This window comes from Dama dama, chromosome 17, assembly GCF_033118175.1.
Source record: "Dama dama isolate Ldn47 chromosome 17, ASM3311817v1, whole genome shotgun sequence".
NCBI lineage: Eukaryota > Metazoa > Chordata > Mammalia > Artiodactyla > Cervidae > Dama > Dama dama.
The window spans coordinates 11,855,884-11,876,523 of NC_083697.1; the positions used below are offsets into that span (position 1 = coordinate 11,855,884).

General features: G+C 38.4%; 1 protein-coding gene across 1 annotated transcript in view; it reads left to right on the plus strand.

Annotated features, from left to right (window-relative positions):
• Positions 1-20,640, plus strand: part of TNIP3 (TNFAIP3 interacting protein 3) — a 113,567-nt gene that overhangs the window by 70,164 nt on the left and 22,763 nt on the right. Inside the window, exons 4-9 of the mRNA XM_061164719.1 lie at positions 637-723; positions 3,826-3,903; positions 6,291-6,356; positions 7,960-8,091; positions 11,939-12,067; positions 18,802-18,921. Of these exons, the coding sequence (XP_061020702.1) occupies positions 637-723; positions 3,826-3,903; positions 6,291-6,356; positions 7,960-8,091; positions 11,939-12,067; positions 18,802-18,921 (612 nt within the window). The remainder of the gene's footprint in view (positions 1-636; positions 724-3,825; positions 3,904-6,290; positions 6,357-7,959; positions 8,092-11,938; positions 12,068-18,801; positions 18,922-20,640) is intronic.

Genomic DNA, 20,640 nt, shown 5'->3' on the forward strand with positions numbered 1-20,640 from the left:
CTTCCTGCCAACATAGAAGATTTATTTTACAAACAATACCCAATAACTTTGTAATGAATTATTTTCTTTTCTAGTTCCATAAGAATTAGTAGCACTTACAGAATTATGCATGACATTAAAGTTCACACAGTTAAGCTGATACACATAAGACATTGCCAGAAAATCCAGCCCTTAGGGAAGCAAGTACCCTGAGTTGTCAAAAAGTCAACAGTTACTTAATTGATCTGGGAAATACAGTGAAGTTATGGCAGCTCAGCTACTGAGGAAAGACTGATGTGCCTAGGCTAGTCTGTGGTAACTTCCTCCTGCAGTGAGAGAAGCTGCCAGTAAGGGAGGAAAGGCGATTTACATACCATAGCAAGGCAACCTGCCTTGTGTGTTAGTCACAGCCCGCCAGCTTGAGACATCCCGGGAAACCCCGAGCTGGAAGAGAAGAAAAGTTATCGTCACAGTTGCCTTTAGCCTTATTCTGTATAATTCACATTCAGAGTCACTTCTGTACATTTTCAGTGAAAAATTGTTGCTATTGTTTTCTGTCATGAGTTAACTATTTTTGTAGTAGTTTTTAAATTGCATATATTTTGCTCTCACTTTAAAACACAACATTTTCTTCTTTTTTCCTTTCTGCTCTCCAAGCCTCCAGGAAAAACAGCTTCTGTGGCACATTTCTTACAGAGCACAGCTAGAATGAGCGGTGCAGAAAGTTCTACGGATCATGCAGAGGTAAGAACACATTTCTGGGAGATGAATTGACCATACATAGCATCAACAGCATTGCTAATGGCTAATTATGCAAAGATTAATAAGAATAGAAGTGGCTAGTTTGCTTTCTTTAGGTAAGATATGCTCTATATATTTCAATAAAGAAAAAATATCTAGGTGACTGGTTGCATTTTCTTTGACACCTCTGAGCTACATTTCTTTTTTTTTTTTAAGTGAAAAATAAAATCCTGTCCTTTCACCTTTTCAATTCTATGTTTCATATTTTGCTCTTGACTTAAAAAGGAATTTGGTTTAATGTAAAATTTAAGAGAATATTATATTGGTGTGCTTAGAAATAAAATCTATTACAGCAGTAGAGTACCTGTGGCAAAATACTTATATACATGCAATTAATGTCACATTCTTTGCTCTTTTACTGTTTACTGCAACAGATACTAATTGAAAGTGCTTTCTTAAAGTATTTTTTAATGATAACTAAGATATAATAGGAAACAGACTCTTTCGTCCATTCAGGTATTTAATTTAGCAGTCCCAGAACTTGAATCTCTTAAAAGCTGATCTGGGCATTAGGGTGAATGAGAAAGCAAGGTCTGAATACTTTGTACATAGATTACATTTTACAGGGAGTAATTTTTCTTTAAATGAGCCCTTAGAAGGACCAGTGACCTAAAAATCTTTCTATGCCTTTATTAGCAAATAAGAAGCACAGCAAAAACAAGTGAAAAGTTTCTTCAAAGCTTTGACTGTTTTGTTTCACTTTGATACACATCTATGTCATATGAATGGTGGTAAAATGTTGATTAATCTCCACAGAAAGTCTTAGTGATATATTTACGACTTATAAGTCATACCTATTGCTGTGCTTTATCTGTCTTTCAGATTTAATATATTTACTAAGTCACTTTATAAAGAATTTTATAAAGAATTATTTAAAAATAACTTTTAAAAGAAAATCAAGAGTCAAACTACTTCATAATTTTTCAGAGAAAATTGTATATGGAAAAAATGCAAACTATCTGATTACTCTCAATCTAAATTCTCAGAAGGCAGGGTATACAAATGTCTGTTGGTCACAGAATTTTTTTTGTCTTTGTCACAAATAGAAAAAAGACTTTTTGAGGACCCCAAATTCAAGTTCTGAACCATGGTGTGGAATGGAGGAACCTTGAACTTTAATATGAATCATGAAAATCAGTGGTATTGATTAAAAATAGAGGTGGGACAAGTAGGTGAAGCACAGAGAATTTTTAAGACAGTGAAACCATTCTACAGGATCTTATAATGATAGACACATGTCATTACATATTCATCTACATCCTCAGAATGTACAACAGCAAGAGGGGATCGTAATGTAAACTGTGGATTTGGGTGATAATGCTGCGTCAAGCCAGGCTCATCTATTAACAAATATACCACTCTGGTAGAAGATGCGGACAATGGGGAGAGCCACCCATGTGTTGGGGCAATAGGTATATGGGAAATCTCTATACTCCCCACTCAATTTTACTGTGAACCTGAAACTTCTCTAAAAAGTAAAATCTATTAAAAAGAAGGTAGAGTGCTATAGCTCCCTTTCAGAAATTCTGATCGGTGTTCTGGGTGCCCTACGTTTAGCAAGCCCCCAGGTGAATGCACCCTAGTGGTGAGAGAACCGCTAGTCTAGAATCCAGTCTTTCTGCATCTCTGCTTCGCCAAGCCCAGCACACACTAAGTAGGGTTGCGTCACAGCATTTTCCAAATCAGCTATGACTAATTTTTAGTCTGTTCTGATCCAGAATAAGTTCCACCCCTTAGAAGTCTTGCTAAAAAAACAGAAATCTCAATTTCGGGACCCAACATACTTGTCACCTGGAAACTGATTCCACTTCTGGCACTGGGCTAACCCAGTCTGAGGTCAAGAAGCAGGTATAATCATTCTGATTTTTGTTGACCTACAGAAGAATGCCTCTTTCTAAATGCAGTCTTAGTTACACATGGGTCTGAACAGGAAGTAACTAAAAAAACTAAGAATAGCATCTATAGAGGTGTAAAACACCACGGAAGCATGGAGACAAAAGTTAGCAAGGATAGAAAAATAATTTTATAAATCATTTCTAATGAAAGAAGTCCTTGAAATTCCATGATGATTACAAAACAACATTTCTTGTAAAATTTCTGGCAAAGGCCAACATGTTTTGAAAATATTTCTTATTGTTCACGAATACCCTTAAGCAATTTCTTGGTCCACAATAATTATTGAGCGTGAAACTAAACGGCAGATTTCCAGACTACCCTCATCATCTAATTCATTGTATTACTTTATGATTCAGCCAAGCAATGGTTTTAAGACTATTGAGTTAGAACAGAGAAAATAATACTTTAGTGAACTTTGCTGGTGATCGCTTTAGACAGATGGTAGGCAGTTTCCAGAATGTTTGTGCTTTCTTTAAATGAATAATATTTTCTTAAAAATAAAAGTGATTTATTTTTCACCATGCCAATGATTTATTATTCATCTAAATTTGTCACCTAGCAGCTTTATACATAGGGCTGGTTAAAATTACACAATACCAGGTAACCTATGCCCACCTCTCTAAGATAATCATATGATGGTCACTGAAGTAGTTAATGTATTATTATTGCTTCAGAATCAATTTGTCTCCGTGTAACGTACTGTGTTAAGTCTCCTTTCCTTGGTTCCATCACACCTCTGACTTTTGTCAGGGCCACTCCAAATCATGGGCATGTCTATGTAAATGAATTTTTAAAAAAAAATTTTACCAGGTAAATACCTAACATGTATCTCTGAAACTTACCTGATTTCTATATACATTATATTTTGTACATTATATTCATTTTTGGGGGGAAATGATTGAAATCCAAATTCATAAAATTCTAATTTCTTGCTTACCTCTTATATAGATACATTTGTAATTTATTCAATAATTGTCTAAGTAGTTAATTCATATAAAAGTTTCTAAAATATAAAGCTTTTTCATCAACAGTTCTCTATGAAGAAGATAATATTTTAGCAAAATTTTTATAAATTACAAATGAGAGCTTGTGAAAGGCAGCATTTCTCCTGTTTACTTGATAGACTATTCTGCTTTGCTCTTTTTTAAGTGTGCTCAATCGTCAAGAAGAAAGAACCTAAATTCTCTTGAACAAAAGATAAGATGTCTGGAAAAGCAGAGAAAAGAGGTAATTTTGCAACATTAGTTGAAGCAACACGGGCCATGGGTTGATGCTGACAATGAAAGAGGGCCCTCGTGCCTTTCGCTTTTGCTGCTGGTCACAGTCTGCATCCCCGGGATGGGCGGCTGCGTTACACTGAGAGCAAATGCCTCTTTCTCACTCACCTACAGATCTCTCACTCGGTCTCTCAATGCTTGTGTGAACGGATAAAAAATGACAGACCCATACATTCAATAATTGTAATTTAAGTTTTGTAATTAGATGTTTCTTCCACATGGGCCAGGTGAGTCTATCATCTGGGCTGTTAATGCTTTGCAATTTGGCACACCTTGAAACTCAAACTGTCAAAGTCCTTATTGTGTAGTTGACTTGGGTACGATGACATCATGAGTTGGCATCTGACCAACAGGGGTTAAGGAGCATTATCACAAAAGAAGTTTGTTTTAAAACGTCACTAGGTATGTAATGGATATTATTTTGAGTTCTGTTTTTCTGAGTTTAATGAATATTAGAACTTCTTTAGTCTCCTTGACAGAGGAAAAGGTAAAAAAAAATAACAATTTTGGCACTATGTAGTCAATTTGGTGCTTCCTTTTCTAAATCATTTTCTGTTGGTCCTTTAATGGACCGGAACCTGGTGGTCTGGAGAGTAAGAGAGAGAAAGAGGCTGATAGCGCTTGTTGGTCCTTTAATGGACCGGAACCTGGTGGTCCGGAGAGTAAGAGAGAGAAAGAGGCTGCTCTCCCCTGGTTTACGCGGAAAGCCAATAGAGCCCTGTTCTCAGGGCTTGCGCTGCTGCACGTGGGCACCGGGCGCCCTCTCGAGTGGGTGAAGGCACAGCACACCTTCTCCAGAGGGTCTTAGAAGCCCGGGCAAGAAAGTGAGCTCAGCGGGCCTCCGCGCTCCAAGGAATTAGCCAGAAATAGAGAGAGAGAGAGAGAGAGAGAAAAGAAAGAAAGACTCGGGGACCAAAGCTCTGATGGAGCAAATGGCATGGGCATATATACTGTCTTACAAGGTGGTTGTTCTCAGCAAAGATAAAGATTAAAATTCCAGACTTACAAAACATAAGATGATCCCCATCAAAGAGAGAGAGTTGCAAACAATCACCTTTTACCTTATGGCTCATAAAAAGGAAGAGGGTACTTATCACTGTAATGAAAAATGCCTGGATTCCTCAGCCCCGGGAAAGATGTGCCTCTCCTCTTAATTCCTGAATATTCAGGAATCAATAAGGGCCAGAGGGTTCCTGAAAGATCCAAAACAGCACACAGGAAGCCTCTTGTTAAGTGCTTCCTGACAATTTTCTACATTACAGCCTTTCTGTTCTCTTCTATGGTGCCCTCCACCCTTTGATACTGCATAAAATAGTGTGCTCTTCTGGAAAAGTACTGAACTTCAGCAAAGTAATGTTACCAGAGCATAGAAATGTTAGTCCCTAAAATGACAGGAGCTCAGGGATCTTTATAAAATAATATTATATAGTCTTATCTAAAAAGTTATATCTATTTCTAGCATAAGAGTTACCTAGCTACTGCCACTCTGGATTAGATAATTTGTTTTGTAATGAAGAGAAAGTTTTGTTACCTTTTTAGTCATTATATCTATCTTCTCCATGTCTGTCCTATATTTATAGCTGTTGGAATTTCTTTTAATGTGGAAAGCTGTAGAGTTCCCTGACTAGAAAACTAAAAAGAGGTCATAATGTTTTTCCTTTCATCTATTTAGCACATAGTTTTGAAGTTTGAAACAAAGTTACAAGTTGTTCACAGCCTAAATTGCTTCTAAAATTGTCTTATGACAAAACTATTATTCCTCGAATAATCTAAGCTTTCAAAAAAGTGATATTATATATTAGTTGAGTATATTATACAAATCATGTACTGATTTTTTTAAAAAAACACATTATTGCAAGCAAATGATTATCAGCTAATGAGACTTGGAATTCTTAATATAAATTCTGCCTTTAAAAGATATAAGAAATATTACATTATAATAGTCAAGGTAAGCACATAGAAAAATATGGAAAGATTTGATAAAAGACTTCAAATATGAATAAATATTACAGAAAACCATTAATGCAATTTGTATCAGGTTCTGGTTGGAATGAACAAAGAAGATGAAAATTCAAATAAGTATGCAAAGTTAAAAGTTTCTAATAAATTGTTCGGCTGACTAGTCAAGATATACCTAAGATGTACTAGTTTTTCACATGTGAGCCAATTATGAAAGGTGAATGTGTTAACTCATCCCAGATCTACCAGAATTTGGTGGAAAGAATACTGTCTTCACCAATGACTTCCAAAATCTTACCTCAAAAAGTGATTTCATTTTGACTAAATTTCCAACTGGGCAGAATCCTTTGTTGATTTACCAAATTCTAATAATTTCAGCTCCTGGAAGTTAACCAGCAATGGGATCAGCAATTTAGAAGCATGAAAGAGTTATATGAAAGAAAGGTAAACACCTCTCTATTTGGTATTTGCTTTAAATCAATAATCTGAGTGAGCCAAGTATGTGAAGATTTTCATTGATTTCAACTACAGGAGATTTGAGAATAGCCAGCCTTCTGTTGAAACATGATAAGGGGGAGGGTGCTGAGTGTATTCCTGGCTTCTTGGTACTGAAGATTAATGAAGGAAGCAAAGGTGTCAGTGAATTGTCTTGAGAATGTAAAAATAAAGATACTAAAAATAGCCTCCAGCAGTATCTCTAAATTCTTAGGCACATTTATCAGAGCTCACAGAGCATCCTGGCTCTGTTACTAGCAGCCATAAAAGCACAAAGTTATTTGTGAGGTGAGAGATGGCTTAAAGTTCATACTGTTTTATACAAGGCTAGTTCTCTAATTCTTTATAGCATAAGCTGTTTCCCACAGATAAGGAAAGAATGCTAACAGTGAGTGAGGGAAAATGGGGCAAACCCTCTTCTCTCTAAAGCATGTTCTCAGACAAGAAACTTTTGCTTTGGTGAGAAATAATTTTTTTTTAAATATATATTTAAAGAGGAAAAGTCAACTTATTATTTAAAATAATTTCATGTTTCAAAAGAGAGAGAAGAGAAAGTAAACTCCCTGAATAATTCAGAATTAAGAAATTTGACCACAAGTGAGAAATACAGCAGAATGGCTCTTTTCTTCCTCATTTTGATACTCAAAGTATTACACTTAGAAAAAGCAAGATGGTTTTCACTACACCAGGCCATGGCCAAGCCACCTTATATAATAATACTCAGAGGGGCAGCTTTTGGGTCTCCAAAGTTTAAGTCACATGATCCCAGAGAAAACATTTAGTTACCTTCCCAAAGGGCCTGCAGCTGCGTGAAGACCCAGGGTTAAAAATGGTCACACTCTCCATCTTTGATGAAGTGCTTGTTCCTAAGGCTTCTCTCGCTGGACCCCTGCAACCCAGACACCTAATTTGGAATAGCAGGTCAAGAGACTTGGCACGCACTGCACAGCAGGTCAAGCGCTGCAGGTTACTGAGGAGATAAAGGCCCTATCTGTTTTTCTGTAATGTAAGCATGTTCACTGATCTCCACCCTTCACTGCCTTCTTCAGATCACGCAAGGCACACCTTGCCAGTTGAAAACAGAATGGCAAGCCTCGATGGCTCCCGTAAGGTCTAAGGGTTTATTCCCCCCAAAGGGGCGTAGTCTGGAGAAAGGAGTCTACAGGCTGTTTTGGTGTTTGCTTTTTTCTCTTGTAGAGGAAGCATTTTTTTTTTTTTTTTTATTTATTTATTTTCTTATTTTTATTTTTTTTATTATTATTATTATTTTTTTTTTCCCAGTGGGTTTTGTCATACATTGATATGAATCAGCCATGGATTTACATGTATTCCCAATCCCGATCCCCCCTCCCACCTCCCTCTCCACCCGATTTTTTTTTAAAGCAAAAGACCTGATCTTGGTTTGGGGCAGTGGGAAGAGCAGCCCCTCCCTAGGGGACGCCCAGGAGTGAGCCAGTTCTGTCCGGCGGTGTTAGGTTGGGAAAAAAATACAGGGGTTGGTGGGCTTCGGACCAGGTGTCTGCAGCTGTCTGTGAACCACTCCTGCCTGCAGGTCGCAGAGCTGAAATCGAAACTGGATTCCGCAGAAAGATTCCTGGGAACACTGGAGAAGGAGCGGCTACAGAGCCCGAGCGAGAGCAGCCAGCCGCGCTGCTGGACCAGCGAGTCGCTGCGGCGTGCGGAGGTGGGCGGAGCTCGGGGGCGAATCCCCGCCCCCAGGAGGGCGGGGCCCGGCCTCCGATGGGCCAGGGGGTACCGGGTACGCAGGGCCCAAAACCAGGGGCCACTTTTGCCTTCTCTAAATCAGAAGGCAGGAGGTGCCCTATTCGATTCCTCCTTTGCGTTCAGGAGGCTCCATCCACAGGGAGAACCAAGCCACAGATTTGGGGGTGTTTTTCTAGGGCATTGCAGCCTAGGAAAAAATTCATTTTGCTTTTTTGCTTTTACTCATACTGATTTATTTTTACTGCTATTGTTGGTAATATGACAAATCTTTGCACAGCTGCTTTTCAGCTTACAAGAACCTTTACAAATAAGTATGACTTTTGTCACCCTAAAAAGATAACATTTTTGAAAAGTGTCTCACCCTCCTCATCTCATTTAACATTGGCCGCCCATCTGTGAGGACAATCTTATGTTTGTCATTTCAGAAATGAGAAGGTTGAGGTGTAGAGTTTAGACGGCTTGTCAATGTCTATAAGTAGCACATGGGAAAATGGGACTTGAACCCAGTCTCCAGATTGGAAGGGTCCTTCAATCCTCCTGAGAACTAGAAGGTGGCATTGAGATGATGCCTTTTCTTAATGTGGACTCCTGGTTTTATGTTTAGTTATGGGACTTTACAGTTATGGGACTGCGAACAAAGCTAGTAAAGGTGATGGAATTCCACTTGAGCTATTTCAAATCCTAAAAGATGATGCTGTGAAAGTGCTGCACTCAATATGCCAGAAAATTTGGAAAACACAGCAGTGGCTATAGGACTGGAATCCAAGTTCATTTTTCATTCCAGTCCCAAAGAAAGGCAATGCCAAAGAACATTCAAAGTGCCACACAATTGCACTCATCTCACACGCTAGCAAAGTAATGCTCAAAATTCTCCAAGCCAGGCTTCAATTGTATGTGAAACTTGAACTGCCAGATGTTCAAGCTGGATTTAGAAAAGGCAGAGGAACCAAAAATCAAATTGCCAACATCCGTTGGATCATAGACAAAGCAAGAGAGTTCCAGAAAAACATCTATTTCTATTTTATTGACTATGCCAGCGCCTTTAACTGTGTGGATCACAGCAAACTGTAGAAAATTCTTCAAGAGATGGGAACACCAGATCACCTGACCTGCCTTCTGAGAACCCTGTATGCAGGTCAAGAAGCATCAGCTAGAACTGGACGTGGAACTGACTGATTCCAAATAGGGAAAGGAGTACATCACGGCTGTATATTGTCATCTGCCTATTTAACTTACACGCAGAGTACATCATGCAAAATGCTGGGCTAGATGAAGCACAAGCTGGAATCAAGATTGCCAGGAGAAATATCAATAACTTCAGATACACAGATGATACCACCATTATGGCAGAAAGCAAAGAAGAACTAAAGAGCCTCTTGATGAAAGTGAAAGAGGAGAGTGAAAAATTGGAATTTAAGCTCAACATTCAGAAAACTAAGATCATGGCATCCAGTCCCATCACTTCATAGCAAATAGATGGGGAAACAATGGAAACAGTGACAGAGTTTATTTTGGGGGGCTCCAAAATCACTGCAGATCATGATTGCAGCCATGAAATTAAAAGACTCTTGCTGCCTGGAAGAAAAGCTATGGCCAACCTAGACAGCATATTAAAGAGCAGAGATATAGCCTCCCTTTTGAAGCTCCCTCTCATCTCCCTTCCCATTCCAGTCCTCTGATTAATGTTGAGGTTTGACAGAAAACAGCAAAATTCTGTAAAGCAATTATCCTTCAATAAAAATTAAATTAAATTTAAAAAAAAAAGCAGAGACATTACTTTGCTGACAAAGTTCAATCTAGTCAAAGTTTTTCCAGTAGTCATGTATGGATGTGAGAGTTGGACTATAAAGAAAGATGAGTGCCAAAGAATTGATGCTTTTGAACTGTGGTGTTGGAGAAGACTCTTGAGAGTCCCTTGGACTGCAAGGAGACCCAACCAGTCAACCCTAAAGGAAATCAGCCCTGAATATTCATTGGAAGGACTGATGCTGAAGCTGAAACTCCAATACTTTGGCCACCCGTTACGAAGAATTGAGTCATTTGAAAAGACCCTGATGCTGGGAAAAATTGAAGGCAGAAGGAGAAGGGGACCACAGAGGATAAGATGGTTGGATGGCATCACCGATTCAATGGACATGTTTGAGCAAGCCCGGGAAGTTGATGATGGACAGGGAAGCCTGGCGTGCTGAAGTCCATGGGGTAACAAAGAGTCAGACATGACTGAGCAACTGAACTTCACTGAACTGATGGGACTTCATGGATATTGTAGGAAAAGGATGGAGGCCCTTGAGCCCTAAAGGCCTCTCATTTTTTCAGACAGGAAAAAGAAGAATAAGGCTAATTTTCTCAGGTGAAGTCTTGTGACTGATATTGTGATAAAGTGGTTGTGTTTTACAACATGTACAAGTCTTAAGGCAGTTTCACAAATTAGTACATGACGTCTGTTCAGATTTCCCAGCTTGCTAAGGATACCTTTGGCAGTGTCCAAAGAAAGCAAAGTTTAGCAATTCCCTTTCTGCCATGTAAAAGATCCTTTCTGTTCCATCTACACCCAGCACAAGAATCATGGTTATTTTTTTCCCCTATGCCATTTGGATCATTTTCTAGTTGAAATAATTTTCTCTTAAGCTATGCTAAATTAAAAAAAAATGGAGAATTTTCGAGGTGTACATATAGATCTATTCTGGTTAAACAAAGGCAAATAGAAATGTTTTCACTTTTAAAGAAAACAACTCACCTAAAGTTGATTTCTTAAATCATTGTTTTGGGAAACAATAGCTATTAAAACAATATACTTTAACATATAGATTTACCTAAACTCCAGAATATTTATTTTACTAAGTTAAAATTTTCATCTCATTAAGAATCCAATTCACTCAACAAAAAGTTTACTGCCCAGAATATAAAATTAGGAGATAGGAGACAGCTGTTGTCTAAATTCAGAACTGGTGTCTAAGCCACTAGCCTTGCTTCAAGTACTTAAAACGCTGGATTGCTTGAAGGCGATATGAAAAGTGGAGGAGTGATGGCAGTTGGACCAGCCAATCTCTACATTTTAAAAGAAATCAAAAAAATAAAAGAAATCATCACAAAAATATAGCACTCTGAATAATTATCTGTGATGTAGGGTCTTATTGCCTGAGGTTTTAATCCTTTATCCTCTTCTGTCTCTCTTCAGGCCAGAATGAAGCAGGGCTTTGAGATATTGATATTTTTTGTTGCAGTGACACTTTTTGCTTTTTAAAACTTTCAGTTATTTTTTAGTGAATCAGTCTTTCGTCACCACCTTATAACTGTGCATAGGGAATAGCTTATTCTGCAGACTCATTTGATCCTTAAAAGTGAGGAGTGGGGATTTTGATATCTTGTTCTGGGGTCACAAAACTTAGTAGCAGTAAGGATAACAGAAAGATTTCTTCTATCCTAATCCTGACTTCCACCCAGAGTTGCTGTTGTTTAGTTGCTAAGTCACATCTGACCCTTTTAAGATCCCACAGACAGTAGGCCTCCAGGCTCCTATGTCCATGGGATTTCCCAGGCAAGAATACTGAAGTGGGTTGCCATTTCCTTCTCTAGTGGATCTTCCTGATCCAGGGATCAAACCCGCGTCACCTGCATTCACAGGCAGGTTCTCTACAGATGAACCATGAGGGAAGCCCACCCAGAGATTATTACTCAAGTGGGATGTTAAATGAAAATCTAGTAGGTTTTGTTTGTTTTGTTTTTTTAATTTCAGAAGTAGTCCTACAAAATCATCTCCTCTGAATTTTATTGTTTGGAATTTGTTTTCTTGCTTTATATTTCAGAAGGAAAAGGAGAGCCTAAATGGAGAATTACATGAATTGAAGATAGAGAATAACCTTTTGAAGGAAAAAAATGCTCTCATGAACCACAAGAAGCAACATTATGAATGTGAAATAAAACGCCTCAATAAGGTATCAAGCCAGGTGAAGCTGGAGAGGTCAGATGTGAGGTTTCTGTATAAGGAGTACATTCTGGGCTGAGACTCACAGCGAAATCCACTCACGCTGCAAGGCAGCTCACAGTCTTGGGGGGCTTGCACAAAAGGTCTCTGTAATTTTATAGATCTCTCCAAATTCCTCGTTCAGCTATGCTTGGCTAAGGATTTTTTGGGGAATTCGTGTCCCTGCAAAGATTGTCATGAAAAAGATAAGGAGATATTATTAAAAAGAGTAAGAATTTCTTTTTTGGTAGTTCAAAGAACCACATAAAGCAAGCGGGTGTTTGCGAAGACTAGTGTATGTCTTGGTCAACCACAAAAGTTTCCTGAGGAAACAGACTGCACTTTAAAATCATCACGGTGGAGCTGCTAGGTGTGAAGCAGACTACATGGAAGCAGGCTAAATGCCAAATCCAAGAATGGTGGCTTTTCTGAGAATAAGCCTTTTAGGGGGGAGAGTGGGGATAGATCTATTAAGAAAATGCAGGTGATTTTAATGCCTTCGCTCCAACTTAACTATTCAAAGGGGCCACCTTTGAATTGCTGCAAAAGAATGACATGTGAGTGAGTGTGTCTGTGTGTTATTTCATGGACTAAACCTTAATTTTCTGTGGGAAGGAATTGCTGACTTGTTCAGGGGGAAAAAATTAAACCCTTTGCTGTTGACTTTTTCATACATGGACCATAGAAATACCTGTAGGAGTTGAAATATTCATCTCTCAAGCTAGGTATTTCTTGGCCAAAGTAACAGAAATTGTCTTCTAAAATGAGTAGGTGATTGGCCTTAAACACATGCTTGGTGCTTGCGTTTTGGACTGTGCCATCTTGCAGTTAAGTAGTTTTCAGAGGTATAACTTAAAGATTCCCAGAGTGTTAACTATGTGCCTATACAGTTGATAGGATGCTTTACAAATGTGATGCTGTATTTGATCTATTTATGAGGCAAGCTGTTATTCAGGATAAAGTAAGAAATTGGAGGTTGACTTCATAAACAGTGTATTTCTCTATCCTTTAAGAGAGAAAATCAATGGAGATACAGATTCAGGGCAAATGGATTTTCTCTCTTATTCTCTGCTGGAAATTCTCTGCAAATGAATTAGAGGAGCTGGCATTAATTGAGATTATATTTGAAATGTCTCCCACTCTTGGTACGTCATCACTTATTAGTTCTCTTTTTCTCTAAATGTGGACATAAGGATATAAAGCCTGTATAAATTAGAACAGTCAAGAACTCTGTTTTTAACTCAAGAAGCTCATATATAACCTTAATTTTTGTGTATCTGCTTTTATAGTCAACAGAAAAAAAAACTTTTAATAAGTAAAAACTTTATAGCTCATGATTATAATCCTGAAATCTCAATGAGAAAAATTAATTTGAGTAAAATTCAGAGCTTGATACAAATGTCATCTTCTCAAAGAGGATTTTTCTGGTTATCCTAACTAAAATTACATACTACACCTCTAAAGTTTCCTGTTTTAATTTTTCCTTGGAATTCATTGCTATTTAATATATGCAAAATGTCTCATGTTTATTATCATATTTGCTTGCTATCTCCCAGTTTTGATTATAAGCTCCATGTGGGCAGGATTTTTGCAGGGCAGACATCTCTCTTAGGCATGGTAGACCCAGTGTGGAGTACTCACAATACTTTTAGTGGCCCACTGAGATGCTTAATTTTTCTTAAAGCCAGAGGGAAAAAAATGAAAGCTTTAGGTCAAAAAAAACATTTTGTATTAATATTAACATATTCATCTTTGTAAGAATGCAATTATATAAATTTACTATCAATACCTATTTATTTGAAGAAGGAGACTCACAAGGACAATAGTCATAGTGGGGCCCTGAGTTTCTCTCTTTTGTTCACTGCTGTATTTGAAGTGCCTAGAACAGGGCCTTGCTCATAATAAGCTCTTTTTTTTTTTTTCATTTGTTTTTATTAGTTGGAGGCTAGTTACTTTACAATATTGTAGTGGTTTTTTGCCATACATTGACATGAATCAGCCATGGATTTACATGTGTTCCCCATCCCAATCCCCCCTCCCACCTCCCTCCCCATCCCATCCCTCTGGGTTTTCCCAGTGCACCAGCCCTGAGCACCCGTCTCATGCATCCAACCTGGGCTGGTGATCTGTTTCACCCTTGATAGTATACTTGTTTCAATGCTGTTCTCTCAGAACATCCCACCCTCGCCTTCTCCCACAGAGTCTAAAAGTCTGTTCTGTACATCTGTGTCTCTTCTTCTGTCTTGCATATAGAGTTATCGTTACCGTCTTTTTAAATTCCATGTATATGCGTTAGTATACTGTATTGGTGTTTATCTTTCTGGCTTACTTCACTCTGTATAATGGGCTCCAGTTTCATCCATCTCATTAGGACTGGTTCAAATGAATTCTTTTTAATGGCTGAGTAATATTCCATGGTGTATATGTACCACAGCTTCCTTATCCATTCGTCTGCTGATGGGCATCTAGGTTGCTTCCATGTCCTGGCTATTATAAACAGTGCTGCGATGAACATTGGGGTACACGTGTCTCTTTCAGATCTAGTTTCCTTGGTGTGTATGCCCAGGAGTGGGATTGCTGGATCATATGGCAGTTCTATTTCCAGTTTTTAAAAGAATCTCCACACTGTTCTCCATAGTGGCTGTACTAGTTTGCATTCCCACCAACAGTATAAGAGGGTTCCCTTTTCTCCACACCCTCTCCAGCATTTATTGCCTGTAGACTTTTGGATAGCAGACATCCTGACTGGCGTATAATGGTACCTCATTGAGGTTTTGATTTGCATTTCTCTGATAATGAGTGATGTTGAGCATCTTTTCATGTGTTTGTTAGCCATCTGTATGTCTTCTTTGGAGAAATGTCTATTTAGATCTTTGGCCCATTTTTTGATTGGGTCATTTATTTTTCTGGAATTGAGCTTCAGGAGTTGCTTGTATATTTTTGAGATTAATCCTTTGTCTGTTTCTTCATTTGCTATTATTTTCTCCCATTCTGAAGCCTGTCTTTTCACCTTGCTTATAGTTTCCTTTGTTGTGCAAAAGCTTTTAAGTTTCGTTAGGTCCCATTTGTCTATTTTTGCTTTTATTTCCAATATTCTGGGAGGTGGGTCACAGAGGATCTTGCTATGATCTCTGTCGGAGAGTGTTTTGCCTATGTTTTCCTCTAGGAGTTTTATAGATTCTGGTCTTACATTTAGATCTTTAATCCATTTTGAGTTCATTTTTGTGTATGGTGTTAGAAGTGTTCTAGTTTCATTCTTTTACAAGTGGTTGACCAGTTTTCCCAGAACCACTTGTTAAAGAGGTTGTCTTTTTTCCATTGTATATTCTTGCCTGCTTTGTCGAAGATAAGGTGTCCATAGGTACGTGGATTTATCTCTGGGCTTTCTATTCTGTTCCATTGATCTATATTTCTGTCTTTGTGCCAGTACCATACTGTCTTGATGACTGTGGCTTTGTAGTAGAGCCTGAAGTCAGGCAGGTTGATTCCTCCAGTTCCATTCTTCTTTCTCAAGATTGCTTTGGCTGTTGGAGGTTTTTTGTATTTCCATACAAATTGTGAAATTCTTTGTTCTAGTTCTGTGAATAATACCATTGGTAACTTGATAGGGATTGCCCATTTATGATAAAAACTCTCCAGAAAGCAGGAATAGAAGGAACATACCTCAACATAATAAAAGCTGTATATGACAAACCCACAGCAAACATCATCCTCAATGGTGAAAAATTGAAAGCATTTCCCCTGAAATCAGGAACAAGACAAGGGTGCCCACTCTCACCACTACTATTCAACATAGTGTTGGAAGTTTTGGCCACAGCAATCAGAGCAGAAAAAGAAATTAAAGGAATCCAAATAGGAAAAGAAGTGAAACTCTCACTGTTTGCAGATGACATGATCCTCTACATAGAAAACCCTAAAGACTCTACCAGAAAATTACTAGAGTTAATCAATGAGTATAGTAAAGTTGCAGGATATAAAATTAACACACAGAAATCCCTTGCATTCCTATACACTAACAATGAGAAAACAGAATGAGAAATTAAGGAAACAATACCATACATAACATGTTGTTAAATATTTGTTGAGGGATGAATTAACTAACTAATGTAATTTGCTGATAACGTAATATGTTCAATAGCCAATTGTGATCCTGGCGTCTATGCTTTAATAGGCCCAGCACTTTACTCTTACCTATGAGTAGTAAGAAAAAGTAAAAGTTCACTTCACACGAGAAGAGACTTCATCCCCCACTTCTGTACCTTCAACTGTCACTTGTAAAACACAGGTAAAAAGTGATGAGCTATAAAAAGATTTTTTTCTCTTTTTTTTTCATTTAGTACAAACAGATTTTTTTCTCATTTGGTGTCTAATGAAATGTAAGAAATTATTCTGTTTTATACTGTAGATTTTTCTTTTCTCTTTACCACTGTAATAAATAGAAGTTACTTTAAAAATGATGATTTGGGTATCTAATTGTGCATACCATTCATCACAGGATGGATTTGGGGCCCACTCTGCTTGCTCACACTTATTGCCTGCTGACCCAGTCTCCCAGCAGAAATTCATAGCATGTCAGCTTAGCAATTAGGAGATGGTTTTCACAAGTTCACACAACTACTTGTTCTCAGTTCTACTTTTTTGCTTTGAAGGAGATACCTAAAGGTATTGTTTTCATAAAGTTCTGGACAAGAGAATCCAGATGTTTAATCTAAGTGAGAAAAATTACCTGGGGCTAGTCAACCAGTGCGACCCATGGACAGAAGTGATGTTCTGCCATCTCACCATCAATGTGCTTAGTATTTCTTATCTGTGCTGATGGTAAACTGCTGTTCTAGAATAGGTTACAGGTGTTCGTTCAAGGAAGTTGGAAAACCCCAAGATGAAATAAATATCTACTAAACTCACCTTTCATTTATGATTCATTTGCAAAATTTCTAGAAGTCTGAATAGCATGAAAGGCAGATCAGGAAATTCAAATATTACAAGACCCACAAAAAGTCTATTTATAGCTGTAGGATGTGGAGCCAGCATATTTGATTGCCTTGACTCACTTCACTCACCCCACCTAGATTCTGATACTACTAACACTTTTCTTTTTAAAATATAGCTATTATGATAATTCCTAGAACTATATAGATTAGCAATAAATTCTAACAAAGCATAAATTATTAAACAACTTCTGGTGTTTTAAGTATTCCTGGAGGAAGAAAAAAGTTCTTGTTTTTCTTACAACCTCCTGAAAAATGATGTTTACATCAGGCTAGACAGTATCCATAGACTAGATGACATCCTATTAGGAAGTTTCTAGTCTTAACTATATATACATTTAACACCATAAATTTACTTTGCTTTTCTAACCTTACAACCATATTACATACTAATGCAGGGAAGTGAGTTACTGGTAGAATGTTCATCAAATGAACATCACTGAAGCAACTAAAGAGATACAGAGGAAGTAAAGTCTTGTAGCTTTGGAAGTGAATTTTTTTTGTTTGTATAGAGGACTCATTCGATAAGAAGCAAGTAGTCGTATTGTGTGTGGGCTTTGATACCACAGCAAGATGAGGTATGTTCTGTCACCATTTTTGGCAGTCGTTTTATTTAACTCATCGCAAGGCAAAGGTCTTCAGCATAGAGACAGTATCTTTTATATAATCTGACAAAGTGTAGCATATGTAAAAGTACCATGGATTTATGAGGAAGGATGATGATCTGGTTGGCAAATCTAAGAATCTCTTATTTCTTCCTCTTCCTCACCCCATGGTGAAAACACCAAATTGTACTGAATGTCAGGAAAGCAGAGCACTCTCCCCCTGTGGGCTCCCCCTGTGGCTTGGTGGTGAAGAATCCACCTGGCCAGTGAAGGAGATATGGGTTTGATTCCTGGGTCAGGAAGATCCTCTGGAGAAGCCAGTGGCAACCAACTCCAGGATTCTTGCCCAGGAAATCCCATGGGTGAGAAACTTGGCAGGCTACAGTGCATGGAGTCACACAGAGTCAGACACGTCTTAGCAACTAAACAACAACTCTCTACCCTGTGTTGGGTTAATGGATGTTTTATTGGAGAATAAATATAACTGTAGCTAGGGCAGGGCATGGTATGCTGAAGGAATGCAGAGCAGAGCAGTGCCACAGATCTAATGGTAACAAATCTGCATGGATTCCCACCTCTCCTGTAGGGGACATGGTTATATAGCAGAAATATATTACTCAGAATGTCATCCAAGATCATCTGCTGCAGCTTTAGCAGAATGCAGATTTTCAGTTCCTATCCCCAGATATACTGATTCAGGATCCTTGGGGACAATGCCCAGGAATGGGCATATTTGCTGCCTCTCCGGGTGATTTTGATGCTTCCTAAAATTTGAGCTTTATTGACAGAGCATGTATTTGACTGAAGCAGAGACTCTAGAGAAAGACTATATACATCTGCTTTCCAATCATGATTAGCCAGGTGGGAGGGAGGGTCTGTAATATCAAAAACCTTCTTAAATAACAATGAGAGTTGAATAACATTAACACCATCATGGAGAAAAGAGATTCTGGAAAAAATGCATATATGCTAGAAAATCAGAATAATGTTATTTAATGAGGCCTTAAAAATGAAATTCTACATTGTGAGTGCATTTGAAATGATTGTGATAATTGCAGAGAAATACGTATGTGGCAACTCTGAGGTCAGCAGTGTGCTTATCTTTAATACAGGCTCTGCAGGATGCCCTGAGAATGGAGTGCTCTCCGTCTCTTGAGGACTGTTCGGGGAAGTCTGAAGTGGAGTGCAGCCGCGAGGAGATGCAAACAGAAATGGAAGTTCTCAAACAGCAGGTGAGAAGCTGAACGGGGAGCAGTCTTGCGGAGAACTTTGGGCCTCTTGCTCCTGTGCTGCTTTGGACATTTCTAGAGGTCCTGCTTTTCACACGGCGTCAAAGGGTTTTGCATGTATTTAATTATAATTACCTAATTTTAAAGCTTTATGGGAAAATTTAGATCAGCTAGTCCAACTCTCACACTTTATAAAAGAGAAAATTGAATTTCAGATGGGTTGAATGGCTTGCCCAAGAGCACACAACTTAAAAGAAGGGCATGCTAATTAACCTTTTAGTGAAATTCTATTAGCACTGGTTCCAGAGATGTTCATGCAGACACAATTTATTTCGAAGATGCTATTAACCCAAACTCTGGACCTTTTCAGAAAATGGTAGCAGCTGGGCTGCTCCTCTGTAGCTGCAGACCTTCCAGGCTTTGAAACAATGAGGGCAGTTTTAAAGGGAATAGTCTGCACTGATCACACAAGAGGCAAGTCTGTTTATCTACTCCCACATATGGATGGCACTGCCTAGGAATTTACTGATGAGTTCCGGGTTCCTCCTTCCCACCCACCCTGCTTCACTCACGGTTGCCAAGTACACAACAGGAGTCAAGGATGCTCTAATAAGCTCATGCATGCATCAGCGGCACAGGGCTACGGGACGTAGCACTGCCTAGCTACTGGAGCCTAAACTTAGTTCATCCAGCTGGAACTGGCTTAGCCAAGGGGCCACTCGAGCATATCACGTCTCTTTTCCTATGAGAGGTAAAATGAATACAGGTAAAAATATTAGTAAAAAATATAGGTAAAAATATTAGTAAAAAACTAGTATAGGTAAAGGGCTGGAACAGTTCAAGGTGATATTGGTAAATACAGGAAATACAGGAATTCCAATCCTCGAAGCACACATTGTTGGTGATATATATGAACAATGGCAGGTTGCGGGGCAGGATGTCATAGAACAAAGAGTGGAAATGTATTATTTTCTGATGTCCCTGGGAGTAACTTGTTGGCTGTTTGGCTCTGAGCAAGTGCCAATTACAAGGAATCTTGATGCAATACATCAAAGAATTGAGCAACTGTGATATTGTTATTTACGTTACTCTTATTCATGGGATGTAACCTATTTATAAATCTAAAATAGCCAGAGCATTTGACATAAAGTTGGATTTTTTTCTTCTATCAACTCCATTTGAATAATGTGCTTCATTACATCCAGGATCAAAAATACAACTCAAAAATAAGCCCATGGAGAGAAGAAGGGTATAGTCAGAGTGTTAAAACTCTGCCGGATTCTCAAGCCCTGAAGTATCATTGGCGCAAGCCAGGATTCCTCTGAAAAAAAGGGCTGCTTATGTTCAGACACTTGAGTCATCTTCATTGCTCTCACATAATGTAAATTCCATGCAGGAGAGTTGCTCTTACATGCAGTGTTTACAGTAATGGTTTAGTTTGTATTTGATAGAGACAGTGGCAAGTGTTCTTTTTTTCATAACCCCCAAGAGTAGACCAGAAGTCATCTCCTTCGTTTTTGTGTGGCCCTTTTGCTAGCTTTCTGCATTCACATTTTAACTGTGCACATTTCTAACTGGGTACCTACAATCATTACACCACCAAGTGCTGCATGAAACTCTAGAGGATTTAAGTTCACAAAGAAACTGAGCTTGAATTGGCCACCTAAGTGATGACATTGCTATAAGTGTGTTCTGTTCTAATCAATGGGCTTCTCACACTTC